This window comes from Dinoponera quadriceps, unplaced genomic scaffold (assembly GCF_001313825.1).
Source record: "Dinoponera quadriceps isolate SergipeBrazil2010 unplaced genomic scaffold, ASM131382v1 scaffold1070, whole genome shotgun sequence".
Lineage (NCBI taxonomy): Eukaryota > Metazoa > Arthropoda > Insecta > Hymenoptera > Formicidae > Dinoponera > Dinoponera quadriceps.
This window is the reverse complement of record NW_014555341.1, coordinates 258,025-280,021: the sequence shown is the minus strand read 5'-3', so window position 1 is coordinate 280,021 and position 21,997 is coordinate 258,025. Positions and strand designations below refer to the sequence as shown.

The window sequence follows — 21,997 nt, the reverse complement described above, 5'->3', positions numbered from 1 at the left end:
AATGTAATAACTTTTAACTGAACTTAGTTAAATTTTAAATAACTTTTAAACTAGTTAAATAAGTTAAATAAGTTAACTTAAACTAGTTATTTAAAATACATGAATTGTAACTTATTAACTTTTCTCATTAACTTTTAAATTAACTTAGTTAAAAATAAAAATTAGCTTACCTAATCCTGGTTGTACGTCATGTTTCTTCGTCATATCATATTTCGTAAGAATTTTGGAGAAAACATGCGTTTCCTCGTTTCTGACGTCATCAAACAAGACGACCGCAGCGAAGGACCAGATGCCTTAATTAAATCAAATAATCCATTTCTTTCGAAAGATGCCTGAAAGTTATCTTGATAAAAAGTCATCTGAAATATATCTTACTCAATTAAATTTAATTGAATTAAATGGATTACTTACTTATTTAATGGACTGGGTAGATAGCGACGTGTAGGATCAGGGCGAGTCTTAACCCGCGACGTAGGGTCACGACACTTTCGACGACTCGAAAGTCGCTGGTGATTCGCGACACGCGAAGCGCGAGGAAAACTCGAGGAACGTTCATAATCGTGATCTGGGACGGAAGGACGAACGAGAGGCAGAAGAAGTCGAGGAGACGGAAAGTTCCCCGCCTGAAAGTGCGTGAAACTTGCCGCGTCTAAGACGAGGTTGAGTCCCTGCGTTTAGGTGTAGAATACCATTTTCGTGCGGTAGACGAGCTCCTGCGTAGACACTCCTAAGGATACCGGCGACAAAATACGAAAGATCCTGATTTAATTCGCGAGCATTGATGCGCATGCGTTACTTTCGTAAGTTCTCTCCTTTCCCGTGTGGAACTCGATTACTGAGTAGAGCGTCTGTGTGTGATCTACAATTAATTTTTAATTGATTGAGGATATACACTTTTGTCGGAGAATGACGTAACTGTATATGAGCAATAGTTAACGGCTATCGATCCTTCCTGTGAAAACTAAAGAAGTTTGTGTTTGCCAATAAGGCACTTCCGTTTGATACCTCCGACTTGTCCTCCGCAAAATTATCGTCGTGAGCGCCCACTTGCATCACATTACGCTATCGTTTTCATAGTGCTCATGGAATCGCGTATTGCGTCAGTCGCCTCCTTGATGCAATGTGCGATCTAACGCCATGTTATTGCGTCAACCTTCGCCTCCAGCTCTTGCCATATACAGAAAAAAATATCCTGCTATTGAAAAGAATGTTTCTTTCTTTCAAGTAATAGTTATCTTCAACAAAGAATATCTTCTTGATAAAAAATATACCTGTCACAAATTTTATTAAAAAGTTTACTATCACATACTCAAAACAAGAATTTATTCTCTTTTGAAGGATATAAAACTTTATCGGGAAGAAATGTTAAATTCGATTATAATTTATAACCGAATAAACAAAATTAAATCGATATTTAGTTTAGTATTCTTGATTGAGGTGACTTAAACTTAACAGAATTCAGAATATATTTCGAACAAATCTGACGCTCGTAAACTTATAATATATTATTATATATTATATTATAATATATATATGAGTTTATAAAATATTTAAAACAAGTAACATTTGCTTACATGAAGTATGTATTTTTCTGTATATGCACAGACATTGGCCTTCCTCTGCGAAACTGAATTAACCCCTTGGCTTCCAATGACGTTTCTGACACATCATGTGTTTCTTGTGTCGAAACGTGCAATGTGATGAATGATTAGAACTAATTAGAATGATGCACAATGACGTATTTTTCATCTCAGTGAAATATATGAATCATAAATTGAAATATAATATCATATAAGGGATTTCCGTTGTGGAAATTGAATAGAGTGTGCATATGGAAAATTACTTAGTTCAATCATACGTCAAGGGGTTAAGTATCTGGATTAATCGATCTACTTGGTTAACGAAGCGATTCGTTTCCTTCCAAACCTTCTTTTCCTCGAAAGAATGTCTTGGGTTTTGTCGCCGCGTAAGCCTCACTAGAACGACAGTTTTCCTCAGTTTCGCTCTTCTGCGATGGTAGCCTGTTTTTAGCTGTCACCTGACCTCGCTCCTGACCCTGCCCCTTCCGACCCCCCTCCCCCACCTTCAATTGATATAGATCAATGCCGTTTCAATCGAATATATTACACGTTAAATGGATTAACAAAAAAGAGAAAAGAGTCGACGCTGATTTGGCGGGGTGGTGTTTGTAAATAAAGCTGTAAAAGCGACGAACAGTGCAATCATTTCCACCCACGTCATTCGCCGTATCTCGATATAGATGTGAGTCTTAGAGGAGAATGGTGTATTTTTAATTTTATGAAATCACTCACAGAAGAAACAATCTCAGCTTCGTGAAGCTGAAAAAGGACCTATTAGATTCATACTAGAATTTGAACTTCGTGGATGTCTAATCATGAAGAATATTGTGTTATCATTTATAGAATTTTAAACACTTGTGGATGAATAACCGTTCCGATTTGGACTCATGTTTATAGGACATTCTCCGCTTTAATTTATATCAGAAACATGCTTCTTAAGTTTGTACAATATGTCATGTAACGTCCTGTGGACAGCATTTATCATATTTGATATGTAACGGCTAGACATTGGTTAGATCACAAAACCGATTTTATATTTTAGTATACAATCAGCCGGTAACAAACTAATAACGAGCTAGAAAATTTAATCTAGTATTAGCTGGATAGCTATTAATTTTTTTTAATAGTTGACTCATATCGACTAGATGCATTTCAACTCGGGATGAAAAAACTCGGTGACGAGACATAATGTTTCTGTTATCGCATCTGAGAAGATTCGTATGAACAAATGAACATTCAGCTGCATTCAAACTCGATTGAGATCACCGAGAGCAATTGTCTGCGTAGAGACCTTCTACAGGAATCTTTCCGGAAATCGAGTTTTCGCCTGGTTCTCAGACAACGGGAAATATAATTATACTAATGAAGTTGTTTGTTCCGTGCAAATTATTCAAATGTCTCCGTCATTTCGCACTGTAACGAATGAAGATCGTGTCGTCTGCCACGCGAGAGAGAATAATTCGTTGGCTCGAAGAACGATGGTTCGGCTGATTGGTTGTTCGGTGACTGACGATCGATCTTATCAACGTGTTCATTACTTACGATCATATTATGTTCTTCTACAGAAAAAAATTAGTATCAAAATTCAAGACTTACATTCTCATACATAAGAATATATAATCTTGAATGAAGATAATGATACATGACACATGAAAAGTTGAATTAAAATATTTAAAAAAATATATATATATATTCATATATTTATATTTATATTATTTATATATCAAAAATAGTTATGTTACACAAGAATGATTCTTATGAATTGAGAGAAAAAACATTGCACAGAAAGGACGATATCTAAGAATTAAGAATTACATCAATTTGTAGATATCGTCCTTTCTACTTAATATTTTCCCTTTCAATTCATAAAAATTATTCTTGAACAATATATTAGAAATATGATACTTTAACAGGGCCTATATAGAAATCCTTCATGCAGAGCAAGTTGTGTTTTTATATACGAGGGGTGTTCAAAAAATAACGGGAATTTTTTAATTTCGCGGGTTTGGAGAGTCCGATCGTCAAAATTTTTTTTTTATTATGGTGGTATACATACTCCTGAAGTATGATAAAATTTTCAGCTGTATTCATTGTTTACTTTGTCTGTGGCAGCCGCTAAGGTTAGACGTGTTTTTACGAGCTCGGCGATTTTCGTTCGCGAATGGAAGTTGCCAGAATGCCTCCACTGGAACGATTGAGCCTTAGTTTCGACGTCATATCCGTAAACCCACGTTTCGTCACCTGTTATAACACGTTTCTGCATCGTCGTTGACTTCATTTAGTAACTCCTGAGCAACTAATTTTGCCTTATATAAAGAGAATACGTGTTTTTAATCGATATTAATTTATTTTCGTGCAGTATTTGAGACGAACGTTCGCTCAATAACACCGCCGCGTTTCATCAGCGACCTCCAGGCCGAACGTTTCATTCGCACTTCCGAATTTCCACAAATCACGGAGCGGTCTTTTCTCCTTTCGTAGACGCGAAATTTGCGTGAGATTACGTGAGCAATTTCTCACCGATTGCGACGAGCGTGCGTTGTCACGCGTTGCGTCATATTTCGCGCACTCGCGAGTTGCACTTCGTCCTGTCTACGAGACCCGTGGCACGTATTCGAGAGTCCTGTATTGCGGCCGTCGCGTGAAACTTCGTCTTGGCACGTATTTAAACGGAGTGGCTTGTCTTGCGATCATTCTGCGAAAGCATCTCTTTAAAACGGAGCATCGACGGTCAAGCACGAAATGCTGTCGCGCCGAGGAGCGCATCCTCAAGAAATTTCCCCGTCCGCGACTACTTGCACCACCGTCGAGTTATCGAACAAATTATTGCCTAGCAGTGTTATCAGCGAGGATCGTGTCCCGATCGAGCTTGTTTTGAATGGCTATCTCGCGGAACATTTTGTAATTCCAAATATAATTCGGACTTGCGGAACAGAGACGTTATCGGGAATATCGTTTGAGGTAAGCTTACCATATTTTATTTTTTTTCTACACAGAAGACAGATTAAAGAGAACCGGATTAAGGAGAAGGAAGAGAAGGAAAGAAATCGATCAACTAGTCGCACACGATGAGTTTTATCATTCTGCGCTCGTTATCGTATCTTGTTGAGATTAATAATTAACCCCTCCACCGTTTTACCGAAATTCACATCGGCTTGTCGGTTGCTTCAAGAAACGTCCTAAAGATATCTAAAGAGGATATCCCTATATCCTAAGGATATCCATGGGACGTCTAAACGGATAAAGTGCGCCGGGTGTAATGGATGCATGTCACTACACGTGTAATCTTATTTTGCTTTTCGAATCGATCATCAGTGAAGTCTGAGTCAGAAAATCAGAATCGCTTTCAAATTACCATCAGCATCATCATTGAAACGATCTTTATCGCTTTTTTCGCTTAATCTTAACAAACGGAAATCGCTTAATCTTAACAAACGGAAATCCTATCTGATGGCACTCTGCTCATATAAAGAGCTTCGGACTCCTGGCGAGTCAAATTTCTTATCGACAAGTGGACAACAAGAAACAATAAGAGGTGTTCGGACACCGCTTATTCGCGTGTCGGCAACGTTGTCGTCGCACGCACAGCGTGTTTTTAACAATATACGCGAATTTCTCAGCCGCAATTACTTCGGAAAGCGTCCAAGGACACGTCATCATTCGTCATGCAACCTCCAAATTCCGAAGAGCAACTTTCTCGATGGGTAAGCCAAAGCGCGAAGCCGCCTCATCTCGTCCGTGATCGTCACTCCAGACACGCATGAACTTTTCACGCTTTGAACAGAAATAGAACGTCTTTTAGACGATCTTTACGACATCCTTTGGATCAGTTTAAAAGACGTCTAAAAATCAGAATGCCTTTTAAATGTTTTTAGTCATCTTTGGTAGTTTAAGAGATGTTTTAAAAGATAGGACGTGATTTAGACATTCTTTAAATGTTTAAAAGACATGTAAGAAATGTCTAAATGTCTTTAAGACTCCTATTTCCTCGCTTTTACAGCCATATCCTGATTAATAACGTCAGAAGCGAGAAAAACGTATGCCAAAAGTTCTTGCCGTAAAATTAACGAATCATGAGAGGAGTTAGATTAAAAAGGAAGGTTGTGTATCATGTTAATTTTACGGTTACTTACCGACTGCTGGAGCAAGAAGAAAATTTTCAGAATATTTTACAAATATATGCCCGATCGCAAGTGCATTTTTACGAATATATTCATTTATTTCAACGTAATTTCGCAAGAATTTTGGACATGCGTTTTTTCGCTTGTAACGTCTTCAAACAAGACGACCGCAGTGAGAGGCTAGCCCTGACAGCACAACGTAATCTACGAGTATTTTTATAAAGTACAAATATTTTCTTAATCCTAGAATATTCGATTAGAAGAAGAAAATAGTGTTTTTCTTACATTCTATAGAATATACGAATATTCGGAACGAATTTATTCGCAGAATACTCATAGAATATTTCTGTGCTATCAGACAGTAGCCTTGAAGCGAAATTTAAAGGATGTCTAAAAGGAACGAGACTTCTTTTCGACGTCCTTTAGAAATTTAAAAGACGTAGAAGTAGACGTTTGCGAAGAAAACAATACGTCTGATCTAGAAATTCGTATTGCCTGAACGAGCGTCCACGTCGTCTGCTCGTCGAAGCTCCGGACGCGCGCGCGCTCCACTGCTTTTTGAATCCTGCCGCGCGGCGCGCGAGCAATCGATATCTCGCGGCCCCGCGAGCTATCGACGTCGCGTGGCGCGCCCAATTCGAAATTCGGCGCACGCGATTGGTCGAGCGCGATTGGCAGTCCCGCCGGCAGCTGGGCGAAAGGTCACCTTCAGTCGGCCGAACGTCGCGACTGCGGCTGGGGACGTCGATCAGAGGATCGTCGGCGCTCATCGGGTGCGGAAGGATCATCCTCGTCGTCGTGCTCGTCACGTCGTGTCTCTCTCCCCTTGGTGAGTCGAATCAATCTCGGTCGATCGGTCGACGTGCGCCGATCCTCGCGTCCCCGAGCGCGCGCTCCACGGCGACCTGGACGGTGTGACCCCCCATCTCCCGACGACCTAGACGGCGTCTGGCAGCCGAGGGGACGCGTCCGAGTTGACTTACGTAGCGTTTAATCGATCGACGTTCGTCCAGCGATTTCCCCGTGGACGCGGCGCCAAGGTGCGCGTGAGTTAACCTGTCTTCCCGCTCTCAGCTGGAGGAGAGATGATCGTCGCTCGTCTTCGTAAGAGAGAAAGAGAGAGAAAGAGAGGGGGAAAGTGAGCGATCATTCGGTCTCAGGCGACGTCTCCCCGGGATGTGTCTTCACGTGACTTCGCGAGGTTCAATTCAACGAGTCGCGCGTTGATCCAGCCGCGTCGCCGGGCGGAGCGACACGCCGGGGACGATCAGAGGATAATCACACGGAATCCGCCCCGCGGCGATCGATCGCCCCTCGCTAGTCTCTAAGCGGTCGAGTGGGAATCACGCTCCCGATCCAATTATTATGCGCAGGGATTATGTGTGTCACGATGAGCGCGACGACGCGGTCGGAGAATGCGCGACCGAGCCGTCGCGGCGACTTCCGCCGAGTTCCCGAATTCGATGTCGAATCCCCGAGAGAGTCCGGTGAATTGCGAGCGCGGCCGGCTGCCTTCGTAAATTCGAACGTTGTCGTCGGGGGACAACGCGCCGGACGGAAAAAGCCCGCGACCACCAGCGATAACTCAGCAACAACACGTACGGCACACACACACACCGCGCGCGCGTTGTTTACGCTTCACGTTTTGACATGCGGCCAAATCTCGCGTCGCGCACGTGTTATTTAATTTTGCGAAGGACTGCGACGAGAGAGAAAGAGAGACGGAGAATCTCGCGCGTGTCGCAACGACTGATGCTTATGTGCTCCGATAATTTTTGCTCGTTTCGCGCGTCACATCAAGGCACTATCTTTCTCTCTCTCTTGCGCGCGCGCGCGAGATTTTGTTTCTCGATTCGCGAACGATTTCGAACTGAAGGGCCGCGTCTCGTGACGCGACACGCGTGCCGACGATGTGTTATTTCATTATTAACGCAGATTAGTAATTGACAGTTGCGAGGCAATGACGGATTCATTAACACCTCGCTCGCTCATTCAAGCACGCTGAATGACGATGGCGTTTGAGAGAAACACTTTGCCTTCGAATGTTTCATTGTTCTTTTTTCTCTCTCTCTCTCTCTTTCTCTCTCTCTTTGTAACGAAGTGAACTTGGAGCATTGCGTTGTGTGTCGCAAGTTGCTTGAGTTTTCTGGATTAAGGTTAAATTCACATTGGCCAGTGTAGCTGAATTGATCCTGACAGGTCGTGTGAGAAGATGTCTCAAGATCACAGATCTGCTCCGTGTAATTGCTTAGATGAAGATGACGTGGAAGATTGTGCAGAAAGCAGTAATGATGTTCCACATGAATGGTGTGAAAACGTCACCGTTGACTGTAGATCCTTACCAGAGTCCAGGCTGTATGAGTGTTACTCGGATAAGTCTCTCGTTGCCCAAGTCCTAAGGGACATTGACGCAGAGAGAATGAGCAGGATCAGTCTACAAAATCTCAAGCTTTCCCTGATATTTCCAGAGGCGAGCCTGCGATCTTTCTTCTCGCCGCCTCACCCTCGGTGCTTATTTGAAATGTATGCAAAGTAAATCCAGGAAATTTCGTTCAAGCAGATGTTTGAGAAGAGCAAGTTCGAATCAGGAGAACACTCGCCTACCGGCTCCTCGTTTAAGATAGAATTTGACGCGCTGGAGGAGGAATATGTCGCACGCCTGCACTTTCCACACGCTGTCACACAGACAGTTATGACACTGTTTTCTCATAAAAAGATTCTAGTAAAAACTGTTACATCCTCGTCTTACTAACTTGGTCGCTACTAATGAGATAAAAATATCCGCTAAAGTAAGAGATCGGTATTCATAGTCGGATCTTACATACAAAACCATCTTAAGTTTACCTTCAGATACTGTGTGGCTCATTTCATTGGCCAACATCTGAAGATAAACTTAAGATCTTAAATATAAGATCTGACTATGAATAACGGCTTAAACGAACATGAAACATACATAGAGGAAATTCTGAGCTCACAGAGATATTTATATCGGCTCTATAATTGTGTAAATTTTCCTTTTATAGAACTACAAGAGATACTGTAGAAAGATGGCTGAAGAACCGGTTCAAAGATTTATAAAACCTGGCAGCCACAAAGGCAAAGGTCTTGCTGTGTTCACCAGCGGAGGCGACTCTCAAGGTAAATTGACAACCAACAATTCGATCAGTTTTACATTGCATTACCATACGCGTCATTTGACGTAATCATGATATTAACTGTCGACACTCTTTGTTTCTCAGGAATGAATGCTGCCGTACGAGCGGTCGTTAGGATGGGCATCTATCTCGGATGCAAAGTGTTCTTCATCAGAGAGGGTTATCAAGGAATGGTTGACGGTGGGACGTACATAGAGGAAGCGACGTGGTCGTCCGTGTCTTGCATCATCCACAGAGTATGTATCACAGAATTGCGAAGATTGTGTCATCGTATTGATGAACGCTATCCTTGCAGGGTGGCACAGTGATCGGCTCTGCACGGTCACAGGATTTCAGGGAGCGTGTTGGTCGCCGGAAGGCTGCGAAAAACTTGGTGATCCGCGGAATAACCAATCTGGTGGTGATAGGCGGAGACGGCTCTCTCACTGGCGCCAATCTCTTCAAGGAAGAGTGGCCTGAACTACTGAAAGAGCTCGTCGATGGGGGTGAGTGAAAAAAAATCGATCGGAACAACCTGATTTCGATACTATATCGCTTGTGCAAACTAACGTTATTTAAGATAGTCGATTTGTAAATCTGTTTTCTTAGGAATCTTTTCGAATTTCAATAGCATTTTTTTTCCTTTTATAAAAACCCACTACTAGCGATCTATACATATGTGCGATTAGGAAAAGATTGACCGTACCGAAGTTGAAGTAATTGAAGTCAAAGTTAGGACTTATTTACATGTATCACAGGTACAAAGACAATTCAGTATCATGTGATAAAAAGGTTGATAAATGAATTTTCTTGGGAATCTTTTTAAATTCGAACAGCATGTCGAAACGTGATCTACGTGCATGTAAAGTTAGAAAAAAATTGACTACTTCACCAAAGCTGAGATAATTGAAGTCAAAATTAATACTATATGTATACATACATCATAGTTGACAATTTGTCGATTATTTTCATGTTATATTAGTCATCTTTCTAATGATGACGGACCGACTACCTTCACGTTCCATCACTTAGTCAACTTAGTCGCAATTACTTAGTTTACTTAGCTAATGTGTTTCACTTAGTTTGTTTAATTAATATTTCACTCAGTTCGTTTAGTTAACGTTTGACTTAGTTTACTTGGTTAACTCTTAACACTTGGCTTATTCAATTGCCGTTTCACACCTAGGCGACATCACCGCCGAGCAAAGCGAGAAGCACAAGCACTTGCACATCGTGGGAATGGTGGGTTCCATCGATAACGATTTCTGCGGCACAGACATGACGATCGGCACCGACTCGGCGTTGCATCGCATCATCGAAAGTATAGACGCTATCGTCAGCACGGCTTACTCTCACCAGAGAACATTTATAATGGAAGTAATGGGTCGGCATTGCGGGTAAGTGGATGGAGCCGTCGTCCTCGTGATTTCGTCGCTCACTCAAGAGAGAAAGTCACTTAAAATTTGTATCGTTGGATAATTGATTACACGCACCGAGAGAAACCAGTTTGGTTGGATCAGTCTGGACAACCAAACGCGGAAATGGAGAACCAAATTTGACTTTTACAGATATTCGGTTTCTTTTAACCAAAATGCGTTTGATTGTTCATTTTCAGATTGATCCAACCAAACTGGTTTCTATAGTGCGCTTAATAGAACTCATAGTTGTTGGGGCACGTGGGAAATCTCACGTACTTTATAGCGACCGACGAGATTAGTATCTAAATTCGTCGTTATAGCGTTGAGACGATATCAACTCTGTAGTGTCGAGTTACGAGTTACGATAATGTAGTACAGACGAGCGATTTTCGGCTAGGTATCTGGCTATCGTGGGCGCTCTAGCTGCGGAGGCCGACTATGTTTTCTTCCCGGAATGTCCGCCTCCCGTCGACTGGCCCGAAAAATTATGTAAAAAATTGGAGCAGGCACGTCCGATGGAGTTTCTCCTTTTCCAAATTTTCCAGATATTGCGTTGCGCTAATTCCTACTAACTTCACTTTAACACGACAAATTGGTTTTCTTCTCTCTTTTCGCCTTTGTGTCAGTTTTGTTCTTGGTTGCTGAATGTGTTCTGGATTAATAAGCGCATACGCTGCATCCCTCCGAGTGACGCGAGGAAGAACGTGTGTACGATGGATATACTCACGTATACATTTACACTTAAATTTTCTTTTACCACCTCGCGCGGCAATTCATAGATACATAGATACACGTGTACAGATGTCGACGGTACCGAAGATAATTAGACGACAGAGCCTTGCAGGTACCTGACTATAGCGTCGAGTTTGTCCTCCGAAGCCTGCTATTCCTTTATCCCCGAGTCTCCGACAAGCGGTGATTGGGTCGAGGAGCTTTGCGAAGCTGTGCGACAGGCACGTTTTTCTATCACCCTCCATCTATCACTTTCACCAGTCGCGTTTTATTTCAAATTATCATTATTGCATTATTGTATATTACGCGTTAATGTATATTCCGGATCAAATAGCAGTTTAGAAGTTATCTTGTAAACGCAATATGATATTCTTGAGATTATTAGTCACAGTCAGATTTACATTTTGCAAATTCTCTCACGCTCCTCGCCATTCACCCCGTTGCGCGTTCTCTCTTGCGAATACATTGGTTTCCTCGTATATATCTGTCGGTAGGCACAGTCCTTTTCAAATTCACACTTCGATCATGTAATCACGATGCAGGCATGGGAGCGGTTTAACTGTTAAAAATAGTGAGAAAAGTAAGTTTCATTTTTGAAAAAGTAAGAAATTAGTGAGTCAGCTTTGAAAAAAAAAGAATAAAAAATGAGTCTTTTTTAAATAATTTGTATATTAAAAATTAGCTTATTTATCTATCATACTATTCCTCTAAGAAATTAAAAAGACTGACTTTATAAGAAAAGTCAGTGAAGAGCAAAATTCGAATTTTGAAGAACAAAAAGTGTTATACGATATATTGAAGCTAAAATTTATTTTATATAAAAACTCAATTGTAGGTAAATATTTAAATACAATTAAGAAAAAACTTACAAAAAAATAGAAATTAAATTCTTTGTGATTTTTCGAAAACATTTAATGGAACAAAATAGAAAAAAAAATATTTGAATCCATATCTTGAATCAGTTCCTCATTTTATTAATATTGTGTCGTTGTCGGAGTTTTATTGTTACTTTTCATTTCCTTTAAATCCTTTATTTTGTCTTTAAAGAAGCTCAATTGAATATGATTTCTTGTGGTCGAGTCTTTTTTTTACAAGGCTCAAGTAAGGCAAGAAAAAATTGAGAGAAATGAGTTTTTATCTTACAAATGAGAATAAGTAAGATATTTCTAAACAAGTGAAGAAAAGTGAATTGCTCCCATGCCTGATCGACGACGTAACGACATAATTCCACACGATATTCTCGCTACAACACCGCATCGAAGTAGATTTAGTTAGGTTTTACGATATACAATTGCAGTTATCTGGCTCTGGTGGCAGCTATGTGTTGCGAGGCTGATTTTGTTTTCATCCCAGAATGGCCACCCGAGCAAGATTGGCCCAACAAGCTGTGCAAAAAGTTGCTGCAGGTTCGATGAATATCTTTTTTTTTTCAATTTTTTGAAACAAGTATATATATCTTTATATTTTTTTTTGCGCGCGAATCGTCCAACCTGCAACGCGAATACCGCATTGCGTTCTGCAGTTCACGCTTCGTTCCATTAAACGGTTGCAGGCTGTTTCAATCGTCTTTAGTCACTTACGTCTGATTTGATTATTTCTTTTCAATAATATTTACTGTGTCCGCTTCGTGAACATTTTTCTCACGCAATTTAGGAAAAGAATAACATCATTTCATAAAGTCGGTACAGAAAAAGTTAATGCATGCTATGATGAACTTCCACTTGTTTTTCTATAATGCTATGTGTTATGTGAAGCATTATATCATAATATTTTTTACGAAAACGTATAAAACACTATTAATATAGATAGAAGTGTTAGAGTGAACGTTTCTGAAACTGTTACATATTACTTTGTATCATTATTGTTCGTATGACTGTTATACCGCGCGGTATTGTGGTATAGCCTTTGAGCTGTCATTTTTCTACTACATTTCTGCGCGATCTGTTCTTAATCTCTATTGAAACAAAGTCTCGGCGTGCGGAAAAATTTCCGCTGAATCCAAAACTTGCCTTCCAGGAGCGGCTTACCGGGCAACGACTCAACATCATTATCGTGGCTGAAGGAGCTGTTGACAGGAATGGCGATCCGATTACCGCCGAGAAGGTGCACAAAGTAGTCGTGGAGAAGCTGCAGCAAGATACCAGGATCACTGTCCTGGGTCACGTACAAAGAGGTGGTAATCCCTCAGCCTTCGATCGAGTTTTGGTAAGATTTTGTAATCTATAATATTGCTGAAAATCAAATATGAAAAATATATTCTCTGTTATTTCCTTTGAAAATCGCAGTGTGTATATTCACAATATTTATATTGTCATTTGTTTATTTACTTTTTACGTATGTATCGAGGTACATTTATATTTTATCTATGTTATTTATATTATATTGCATTTATACCGGTATTGTGTATGTATTTATATTTATGCGCGTATCATTTGTTAACACTTTTATCTGATTAACAACGGGATTTCAGGGATGCCGAATGGGAGCTGAAGCTGTGATGGCTCTGATGGAGGCGACACCCGAGACCGAGGCGTGCGTTGTCACACTGGACGGTAATCAAGCTGTGAGATTACCACTTATGGAATGCGTGCGCCGTACGAAGGCCGTAGCGCAGGCTATGGCCGACAAAAATTGGGATCTTGCGGTTCAGCTGCGAGGAAAGTGAGTGACTCGAAGAAATTGTATTGTATGGAAATGTTTGGACGTCAAACATTAATGCATTTGAACGTCTATCTTTATGCTTACCAGAGGCTTCGAACGTAATCTGGAGACTTACAAGATGCTGACGCGCCTTAAAGCTCCGGTGGAAAGTTCCGATCCAACCAAGGTACGATCGTTCTCCGTTCGCGTTCTCCAAGCTCGTTTGGATGACCCAAAAGCTCAGTGTTATTGTGCAATAATATCTCGACCGGTAGAATACTTAAAAGCGCGTGACCTTAGCGGAATTTTGGGTCTCTGACAAGATGGTCAGACTAAAATAGCAACGAATAATACATAGATTATTACATGTGCTGTTTAATACTGCTTCAGGAAGTTAATGGGCGTGCATTACCGAAGGTAAATCAGTCAAAGAACCTCTACCATCAGACGTTCTTTTCATTTTATTAATAATACCGTATGCGTAAATGCTTTGTGAAACGTCGAGGAACGAAGCCGCCCTAATCACAGCACCTTTTCTTTTTTCCCATAGCAATACACTTTGTGCGGACAAGTGAGTTGACCCTTTGGAATAGAGAATGCGTGCCTTTCATACGCGTCAGACACACATTCATATCATTTCTCGTTCGTGTTCATTGCCAGGCAGACGGAAGCATTGTGCAATATTTAACGTGCGACGTGTCATACACACAAGCGGTCGCTCAATTTCCTGTTGCACGTTGCATGACCGCGCCGGTATCCGTCTTTACGTCTCGTCGTTAACCCCTTGCCTTTTCCTTGCAGGATCATTACACGCTGGCGGTTATGCACATAGGATCACCGTCCTGCGGCATGAACGCCGCAGTCCGCTCCTTCGTGAGGAATTGTATCTATCGAGGCGATAAGGTAGCAAACCGTTAACTTTTTTTTATCATTGTGAAATCAAATTCGCCAAATCCACTATTGATTACTCAATTGCTCTTTCTGTATCTGCCTCGATGTAGGTGTACGGTATCTGTGACGGAGTGATGGGCCTCATAGACGGCAGATTGAAGCTGATGGATTGGCCTTCGGTCACCGGCTGGGTTGCGCAAGGCGGCGCTTATCTGGGGACGAAACGCGCGCCACCCAAGGAAGACCAACTCCCGCAAATCGCTCAGAAACTCAAGGAATTCGGGATTCAAGCACTACTAATCATAGGTGGATTCGAGGTATATTCTATTTTTCAGACGTTGTGTGTTGAATCCAAGGACTGAATATCGAAATTATTTCGCCAAAAATATTATATATTGTACGTGGGCAATTTGAAAAATTCGCGGCCTATCATATAAAGGTCAGTATCGCGTTTCTATTTTTTATCGCATCACGTGGCACCACTTTCGTTCTATGAACAGCTGTGAAGTATCAAGTCAAGAATTTAAAACATAAGTTTTAAAAAATTGGCCAATCACAGTTGAAGTATGAGGAGAATAATTGACTAGTCAATTTTCGATGTCAAAAATACCGTTTTCATCGGTATCGGTTATATATCGGTTTCAATCCCTAGTAGAATCTACGGATCAAAATAGGGTCGATAAAGACTAAGGTCGTTTTTTTTTTCTTTTTGTAGGGTTATCAAACTGGCCTGACGTTCTTCAAAGCAAGGGACAAGTACAAGGAATTCCGTATTCCTATCGCCATGATCCCTGCGACTATCAGCAACAATGTGCCAGGAACGGAATTTTCTCTTGGTTGTGACACAGCTTTGAATGAGATTACAGAAGTAAGCAACGCGATAAGGTTTAGAAAAGTTCGCAGACTTCTGTCTATTAAGATTTTTCTTGTTTGCTTTGTGAGTTCTTTCAGTTGATTGCTGACGATGAAGTAAAATAGTATGAAATTTTTTTTTTTTTTTTTTACTAAAATCGACATTTTTCGAACTATTAAGTGATTCGGCATTTTTCGTATATTCTCGTATAACGATAATTGTAATCTCAGATTTGTGACCGTATTCGACAATCGGCGCAAGGTACTAAGCGTCGTGTATTCATCATCGAAACGATGGGTGGCTTTTGCGGATATTTAGCGACAGTCGCTGGTCTGGCTGGAGGTGCTGATGCGGCATATATCTTCGAGGAAAAGTTTAATATCAAAGGTGCTTCTGCTTTCCTATGTGTAACGAACTCTTCTGTTCATTTAAATAATATATTTGGCAGTGGAAGGCTCAGATGTGTTCATCGTTTGATCTTACAACGTTCACATTACAGACCTGAATCAAGATGTCATTGCGATGGCGGCGAAGATGTCGGAAGGCGTTCAGCGGGGTCTCATACTTAGGAACGAGAACGCCAATCAAAATTATAATACCGATTTTATGCAGAGACTTTTCAGTGAGGAGGGGAAGGGTTTATTTAGCTGCAGGATGAACATAATTGGTATAAATCTCTTATATCGTATTACTGCTGTCAAAAAAAAAAAAACAAAAGATAAACCAAATAATCGCTATAATTAGGTGCCGAGACAGATATCTACCTGATATTTAAAATCTCAGGCAATACCCGGGTATCGGTCGTTAATTCTCATAGTAACTGATTTCACCAATAATTAGGTCATGTTTAAATCTTTTTTAAGTTTCAGAAATTAAAAAAAAAACTCATTTTGTGCCACTACTACTTTAAACGAATATATCTGATCGCTTTGCTAAATATTTTTTAATATTTCAGGTCACATGCAACAAGGTGGCTCGCCGACGCCCTTCGATCGCAATTTGGGAACAAAGATGGGCGCTAAGGCCGTGGAATGGTTCAGCGACCAATTGCGAAAGTGCACCACTCCCGATGGCAAGACAGTCACCATCGAAGCGGACAGCGCTGTGATGCTCGGTATCGTAAGACGACAATACAGATATACACCGTTCATGGAACTCCGCGAAGTTACCGACTTTGAGTGCGTATTCTCTCCGGTTCGAATTGATACCTCAAATATTTCCGGCACCCGGCGTAATTCCCGGCGCTCAACGTGATTTCAGCCATCGCATTCCGACATATCAATGGTGGATGAAGCTGCGTCCGTTGCTGAAGGTGTTGGCGAAACACGAATCGACATACGAAGAGGAGGGCCTGTATATAACAGTCGAGGAGATGGATCTTCAGAACGACCCACCTCTCGTATAAGAGTCGCAAAAATGAATAATCACCTAAATTCGTGGCAAGTAGCTAAACAAATAGATAGCGTTACGCGAAAGGAGTGTCGCTGATCGTGCGGAGAGTAGGTTCCGTTCGAAGGATACCGCGGGTATCGACGTTACGACAATTCTGCCGCTGCTCGACGAGGCGAAGAGAAACGAGTCGTTGTGTGTGCATATTATTATCAAATCGCGCGCGTCCGGAAAAAATCCTTTGTTCATATCTCATATCATATCGGTTCTCACGATAATAGTAGACATGTGTGCATACATATTTTCATTTTCATTATTCGTTTTTCAACGCAGTAAATTCGAGATGCAAGTTACACGAACAGATGCGATGTGGAATCCTGTGTCGTATATTCCTCGGTCTTGTGTATGAGCAATGATGCAATATTGGCCAGGATTTTCGCGCAGGCGCGACGATCGCGGCATCATGAAAATATTTAAGCCAGTATTATAGTTACATCTAAATCATATATATATATATATATATATATATATATGTATATGATGAAATGAATGATTCGACCAAGAGTAACGTTCATATGTTCACCTTGAATTACGAAATTTTCCATCATTTCGTGGCGCATGCACAAAAATCCTGGCCGATATCGTATCATTGATCTTGAGAGAATCACGCGTATCTCTCGAACGTAAACTCGAGTTTTTCAACTCAGGTGAGAAATGGGTACCTGAAGCGCAAGAGATGTAAGGTATACTTGAGTCGCGCAGACTCGATTCGCTACGTGCCAATAGAAGAAGCGAGGTCTCCTTGTTCGCACAGCGACGAGACGGAGCGGCGTTGTTGCAGTATATCTCCTAGTGACGTTATTAAAATCGCATCGCGTACAATTGATGTATAGTATCGAGATTACACTAGACTTCGATAAGTGTAAAAAAAATTTTCTAGCGTATAGTAAGGTAAACACACGGAGTCCAGGCGCAAAATTATACCGGAGAATCGGAGAGCCGTTTTCGTCAAACACGCAAAGAGAGAGAAGAGGAACGCGTGAGAAAAATCAGAAAACCATCCGGCGATACGCAAGAGACTTATATTTGATACGCTACTCGAACCCCCGGTGCACACCTTCAATTTTGCTATGCATCCGGGTGACCCGGCGAATTATCGTGCGATATTTTAACCAGCGCGTCTCGCGCGTTTTAGTTGAGACACTTGAAAATTGAGACTCTTTTTAACGTACGAAACTGCGGTAGTCTCCTGTGTTTTAAGACATCGACGTTGACCACTCTGATGGTAATATTTTGCTGATAGTATTAGGAAATCGATGAAAAGTAAAATGAAAGTTATTGAAAAATTACTGAATATATTTCAAAATGAATCATAATTTTCTTTATGGAAAATTAAATGTAATACTATAAAATATAAAGAAAGTTAAATTATACTGTTGAAAAGTAATATAGTAAATTTTTTTTAATACTATATGTGAAATTTACTTAATTCAACTAAAGATTGAATTTCTACTGAAATATTGGTGAAATAATAATGAAATAGGATCAATCGAAAGAAAGAGAATTTCAAATACATTTCAGTAAAATTTCATTATATTTTCAGTAAAATATTTCCATCATGAGCAGCGAAGCTGCCGCGATATTTTTATTTTTTATTTAATTTAATTAAGCCTTTTATTTAATTAAGCCCCAGAACACGCTGTTAAAATATCGCACCGTGATGGATATAGTTGCCAAGAACGAGAAACAACAATTCACATACCGCTTGTTAGCGTCTTCAGTGAATAGTAGAATCGTTATTCGTGCAATTTCGGCGCTTTTTCGAGGCATTGTGAGTTCAAGATTAGATACGGCTCGACTAGAAATCCTCGTTTCGATATATTTCGTTCAATTTTTGCGTTATATGTTAGGTTAACATAACACCCGGTGAAACGTTTGTGACAAGTATAATCTTCAGTTGCGACACACGCGGATCGAGAAGTGAATCAGATCGTGAAATTTATAATCGGGAGTTTTACAGATTAAACTTTGTGAACTATATTTGTGGTCTACTAAGGTGTAGGATTAAAAATTAATGTGGCATTTGTGCGTCGGTGAAAATGTTTATCCTTCGGTTTAGCGTTTACTCGAAGCTATAAAAGGCTATTGGAGAATATACCTGTCTACCTCAAAACATAATTTTGCAACGGTGAACGTACGACTCACGCAGTAGAGAAGTGAAGAGAAAGAGAGAGAGAGAGAGAGAGAGAGAGAGAGAGAGAGAGAGAGAGAGAGAGAGAGAGAGATGAAAAGAAAGGAAGAAGAAGAAAAAGGGAAAGAAAAGAAGAGAGAGAGGTCGACCCGTGAGTCGCGCTCTGGTTGCACGTAACGTTAAAGAATTTCGCTAAAATTTAAGGCTTGTGGCCACAAACGAGTAATTAGATTTAATTCTTTTTCTCTTACTATACTCGTATATTTATCTTTCGACGAAGTCGTGCAAGCTATCGAATAATCTCTCGTAATTGTTTTCTCGTATATAAAGTAGCGTTTTCCTCTCGCGCCCTCGCGAGATTCTATAGAAGCCAGACAGTTGCATTCTGGTGGTCACCACTGACAAAATTATAATTATGTCTCGCGCGCCATATAACTCGCTCGCTCGCTCGCTCGTTCACGTTCGCTTGTATGCGTAAATGAATAACATTACCGAGCGTGATTAACGGGAGTAGACGTAAGACGTAAGAGAGACGGGAAGAAAGAGAGAGAGAGAGAGAGAGAGAGAGAGAGAGAGAGAGAGAGAGAGAGAGAGAGAGAGATGAAAAGAAAGGAAGAAGAAGAAAAAGGGAAAGAAAAGAAGAGAGAGAGGTCGACCCGTGAGTCGCGCTCTGGTTGCACGTAACGTTAAAGAATTTCGCTAAAATTTAAGGCTTGTGGCCACAAACGAGTAATTAGATTTAATTCTTTTTCTCTTACTATACTCGTATATTTATCTTTCGACGAAGTCGTGCAAGCTATCGAATAATCTCTCGTAATTGTTTTCTCGTATATAAAGTAGCGTTTTCCTCTCGCGCCCTCGCGAGATTCTATAGAAGCCAGACAGTTGCATTCTGGTGGTCACCACTGACAAAATTATAATTATGTCTCGCGCGCCATATAACTCGCTCGCTCGCTCGCTCGTTCACGTTCGCTTGTATGCGTAAATGAATAACATTACCGAGCGTGATTAACGGGAGTAGACGTAAGACGTAAGAGAGACGGGAAGAAAGAGAGAGAGAGAGAGAGAGAGAGAGAGAGAGACTTTGTGTGCTTGTGTATGTGTATATGTGTGTGTGTGCGCGTGCGCCCGTTGTAGCGTATACTTTTCATAATTTTCCTCTACGTAAGTAGTTCGCGCACTCGCCGACGCTCGCGCGAACAATCGCGCGGAGCACGCCACGATCTTACGTTTCGGACGCCGCCGCCGCGCTTAGCGCTCGCAACTCGCGCCGACTTACACCTAAGATTGGCTTAGTAGGTAACGATCGATGTGTACGTAAGAAAAAGAAGAATAAAAGAAAAAAAAAAGCAGAAAAGAAGCGAGGACAAGTAGAAAAGAGACTTCGAAAGTACAATAATTATATGCACGTGCGTTACGAGTTCGTTCGAACTTAGAGTATTGACGTAAAATCGTAAAATGTAATATACGTAAAAAAAAAGGTTATTACCCGACGGATCTTGCTTGTTTCACATCGTTATCGAAATACGTGTGTATGATCTACTCGATATAATGTTATATGACAGGTGAGGAGGTAATAACTCACATTGAAAAGAGCGAAAACCGAATAACGTAACGTTATTTAGTCGTTTAAGCGACATGTATAGAGATCTGCGTTTCCTGCGTTTTTTCCTCTTCACCAAGAGGCTGACAATGCGACCAAAGAGACCGTGTTTGAGCGAGAAGCCGAGACGTGAAGACAGAGGAGATATGAAGGCTCCCATCGGTTATCTGTGTGTGTAAAATCTCACTTCGCGATATTTTTTATTCGTTTAACGCGCTGGAACATGTTTTACCGTATCTCTCGTGTGACCTATTGTTATGGAACCGACTACGTTGCATAGAAATTGCATAACTCGTGTTAATATATTTACAGGGTGTCCAAAAATTCCCGCATGCAGAGTATATACAGGGAGATCCTTCGTACCAGAAGAAGTAACTGTTTCCTTATGTCGAAAAAAAGTCATTATTTATTAGTGACTTTTCTATTTTCAATACAATACATCAGTGAAGCCTTAAATTAAAATTCGGTTTGAAATAAAGTCTACTTGAAATTGACCGAAGGAGATAATTTTGTTGTATTTGTTCGCTCGAAACTTGGTTTGCGAGGAATCCCATTTTTTCCCTCACTTGTTTCTTGGATATTATTGTTTGAATGCAATTTTAGTACAGGAAAAGTTACTTCTTTTGGTATCTCAAAAATCTTCCTACGCACTTCGCATATTCGGAAATTTTTGGATATCTTGTATATACAGGGTGTTCCGCAAGAAAACAGATAAATTTCTAAGATGCGTTCTAGTGGTCATTCTAAGCAAAAACGTTCAGACACATTGTAAGTCAATTCTGCTTATTTATCGAAATATGGGCAATTTTATTGATATTGTAACAGGTGAAAAATATCAGACATTTATATATATATATATATAATTATTTTTAGAACACGCACTCTAGAAATTTGTTGGTTTCCTCGCGGAATATCCTGTACATTTGAACGATAATTCTATTCACGTGTCTCTTCGTCGAAATATCGATAACGTGCACAATTATAACATGTGTAATTATCGTGCGCTACTTTATCGCTACTGTGCTGTGCGAGGCTGTACACGCAAAAACGTACAAATGATACTCGCGTAATGTCGAACTGTTGGTTGTCCCGTCGCATTAGCGCATTAAGGGGATTACACATATATAGAAATGAGATATTATTTTTAAGATTGCAGAGATATATTTTCGAGTCATTGTTGATCAATGAATTTACATCCGAGACCCGAAAAAAGACATATATATATACATATATATATATATATAGTATTATATTTATCGTAATTTATTTTCTCTTTCGATATCGAATGTGATATCGGCAAACACTATCGCACTCTCGACGGCGCAGCGCGTGTTATATTATATATACATTCGGAATTTCGCGAGAAAAAAAGAGAAAGAGAGAGAGAGAGTTCAATTGTCTAAGTCGACGAATATCTAAATCCGACGGAACGAATACGTATTATC

The 21,997-nt window shown here is 40.5% G+C and overlaps 1 protein-coding gene across 9 annotated transcripts; it reads left to right on the top strand.

Moving 5' to 3' along the window:
* The first annotated feature begins 6,424 nt into the window (after window positions 1–6,424).
* LOC106743902 (ATP-dependent 6-phosphofructokinase) lies at window positions 6,425–18,150 on the top strand. Of its 9 annotated transcripts, none has more exons than XM_014618199.1 (19): window positions 6,433–6,530; window positions 7,075–7,299; window positions 8,725–8,839; window positions 8,941–9,092; window positions 9,152–9,341; window positions 10,022–10,232; window positions 10,651–10,759; window positions 13,002–13,190; window positions 13,456–13,646; window positions 13,734–13,812; window positions 14,016–14,042; window positions 14,176–14,196; window positions 14,427–14,528; window positions 14,627–14,833; window positions 15,232–15,384; window positions 15,600–15,756; window positions 15,869–16,036; window positions 16,325–16,547; window positions 16,630–16,774. In XM_014618199.1, exons 3-19 carry the CDS (start codon window positions 8,749–8,751, stop codon window positions 16,772–16,774), a joined length of 2,415 nt encoding a protein of 804 aa, XP_014473685.1. In that variant the 5' UTR covers window positions 6,433–6,530; window positions 7,075–7,299; window positions 8,725–8,748. The 9 variants fall into 9 exon arrangements, with proteins under 9 accessions (XP_014473684.1, XP_014473685.1, XP_014473679.1 ...); XM_014618193.1 differs by lacking the exons at window positions 6,433–6,530; window positions 7,075–7,299 and adding exons at window positions 8,167–8,390; window positions 17,466–18,150 and having other exon boundaries at window positions 16,630–16,808; XM_014618198.1 differs by lacking the exon at window positions 7,075–7,299 and having other exon boundaries at window positions 6,425–6,530.
* Window positions 18,151–21,997: the final 3,847 nt, after the last annotated feature.

What these genes read in the sequence shown, in the direction of transcription:
- LOC106743902 (XM_014618193.1), top strand. Translation starts at nt 8,262, where the DNA reads ATGTTTGAGAAGAGCAAGTTCGAATCAGGAGAACACTCGCCTACCGGC. An exon ending in AAAGTTCCGATCCAACCAAG is followed by an intron (nt 13,813 to 14,015) that starts GTACGATCGTTC and finishes ATACTGCTTCAG; the next exon opens with GAAGTTAATGGGCGTGCATT. An exon ending in CTTTGAATGAGATTACAGAA is followed by an intron (nt 15,385 to 15,599) that starts GTAAGCAACGCG and finishes TTGTAATCTCAG; the next exon opens with ATTTGTGACCGTATTCGACA.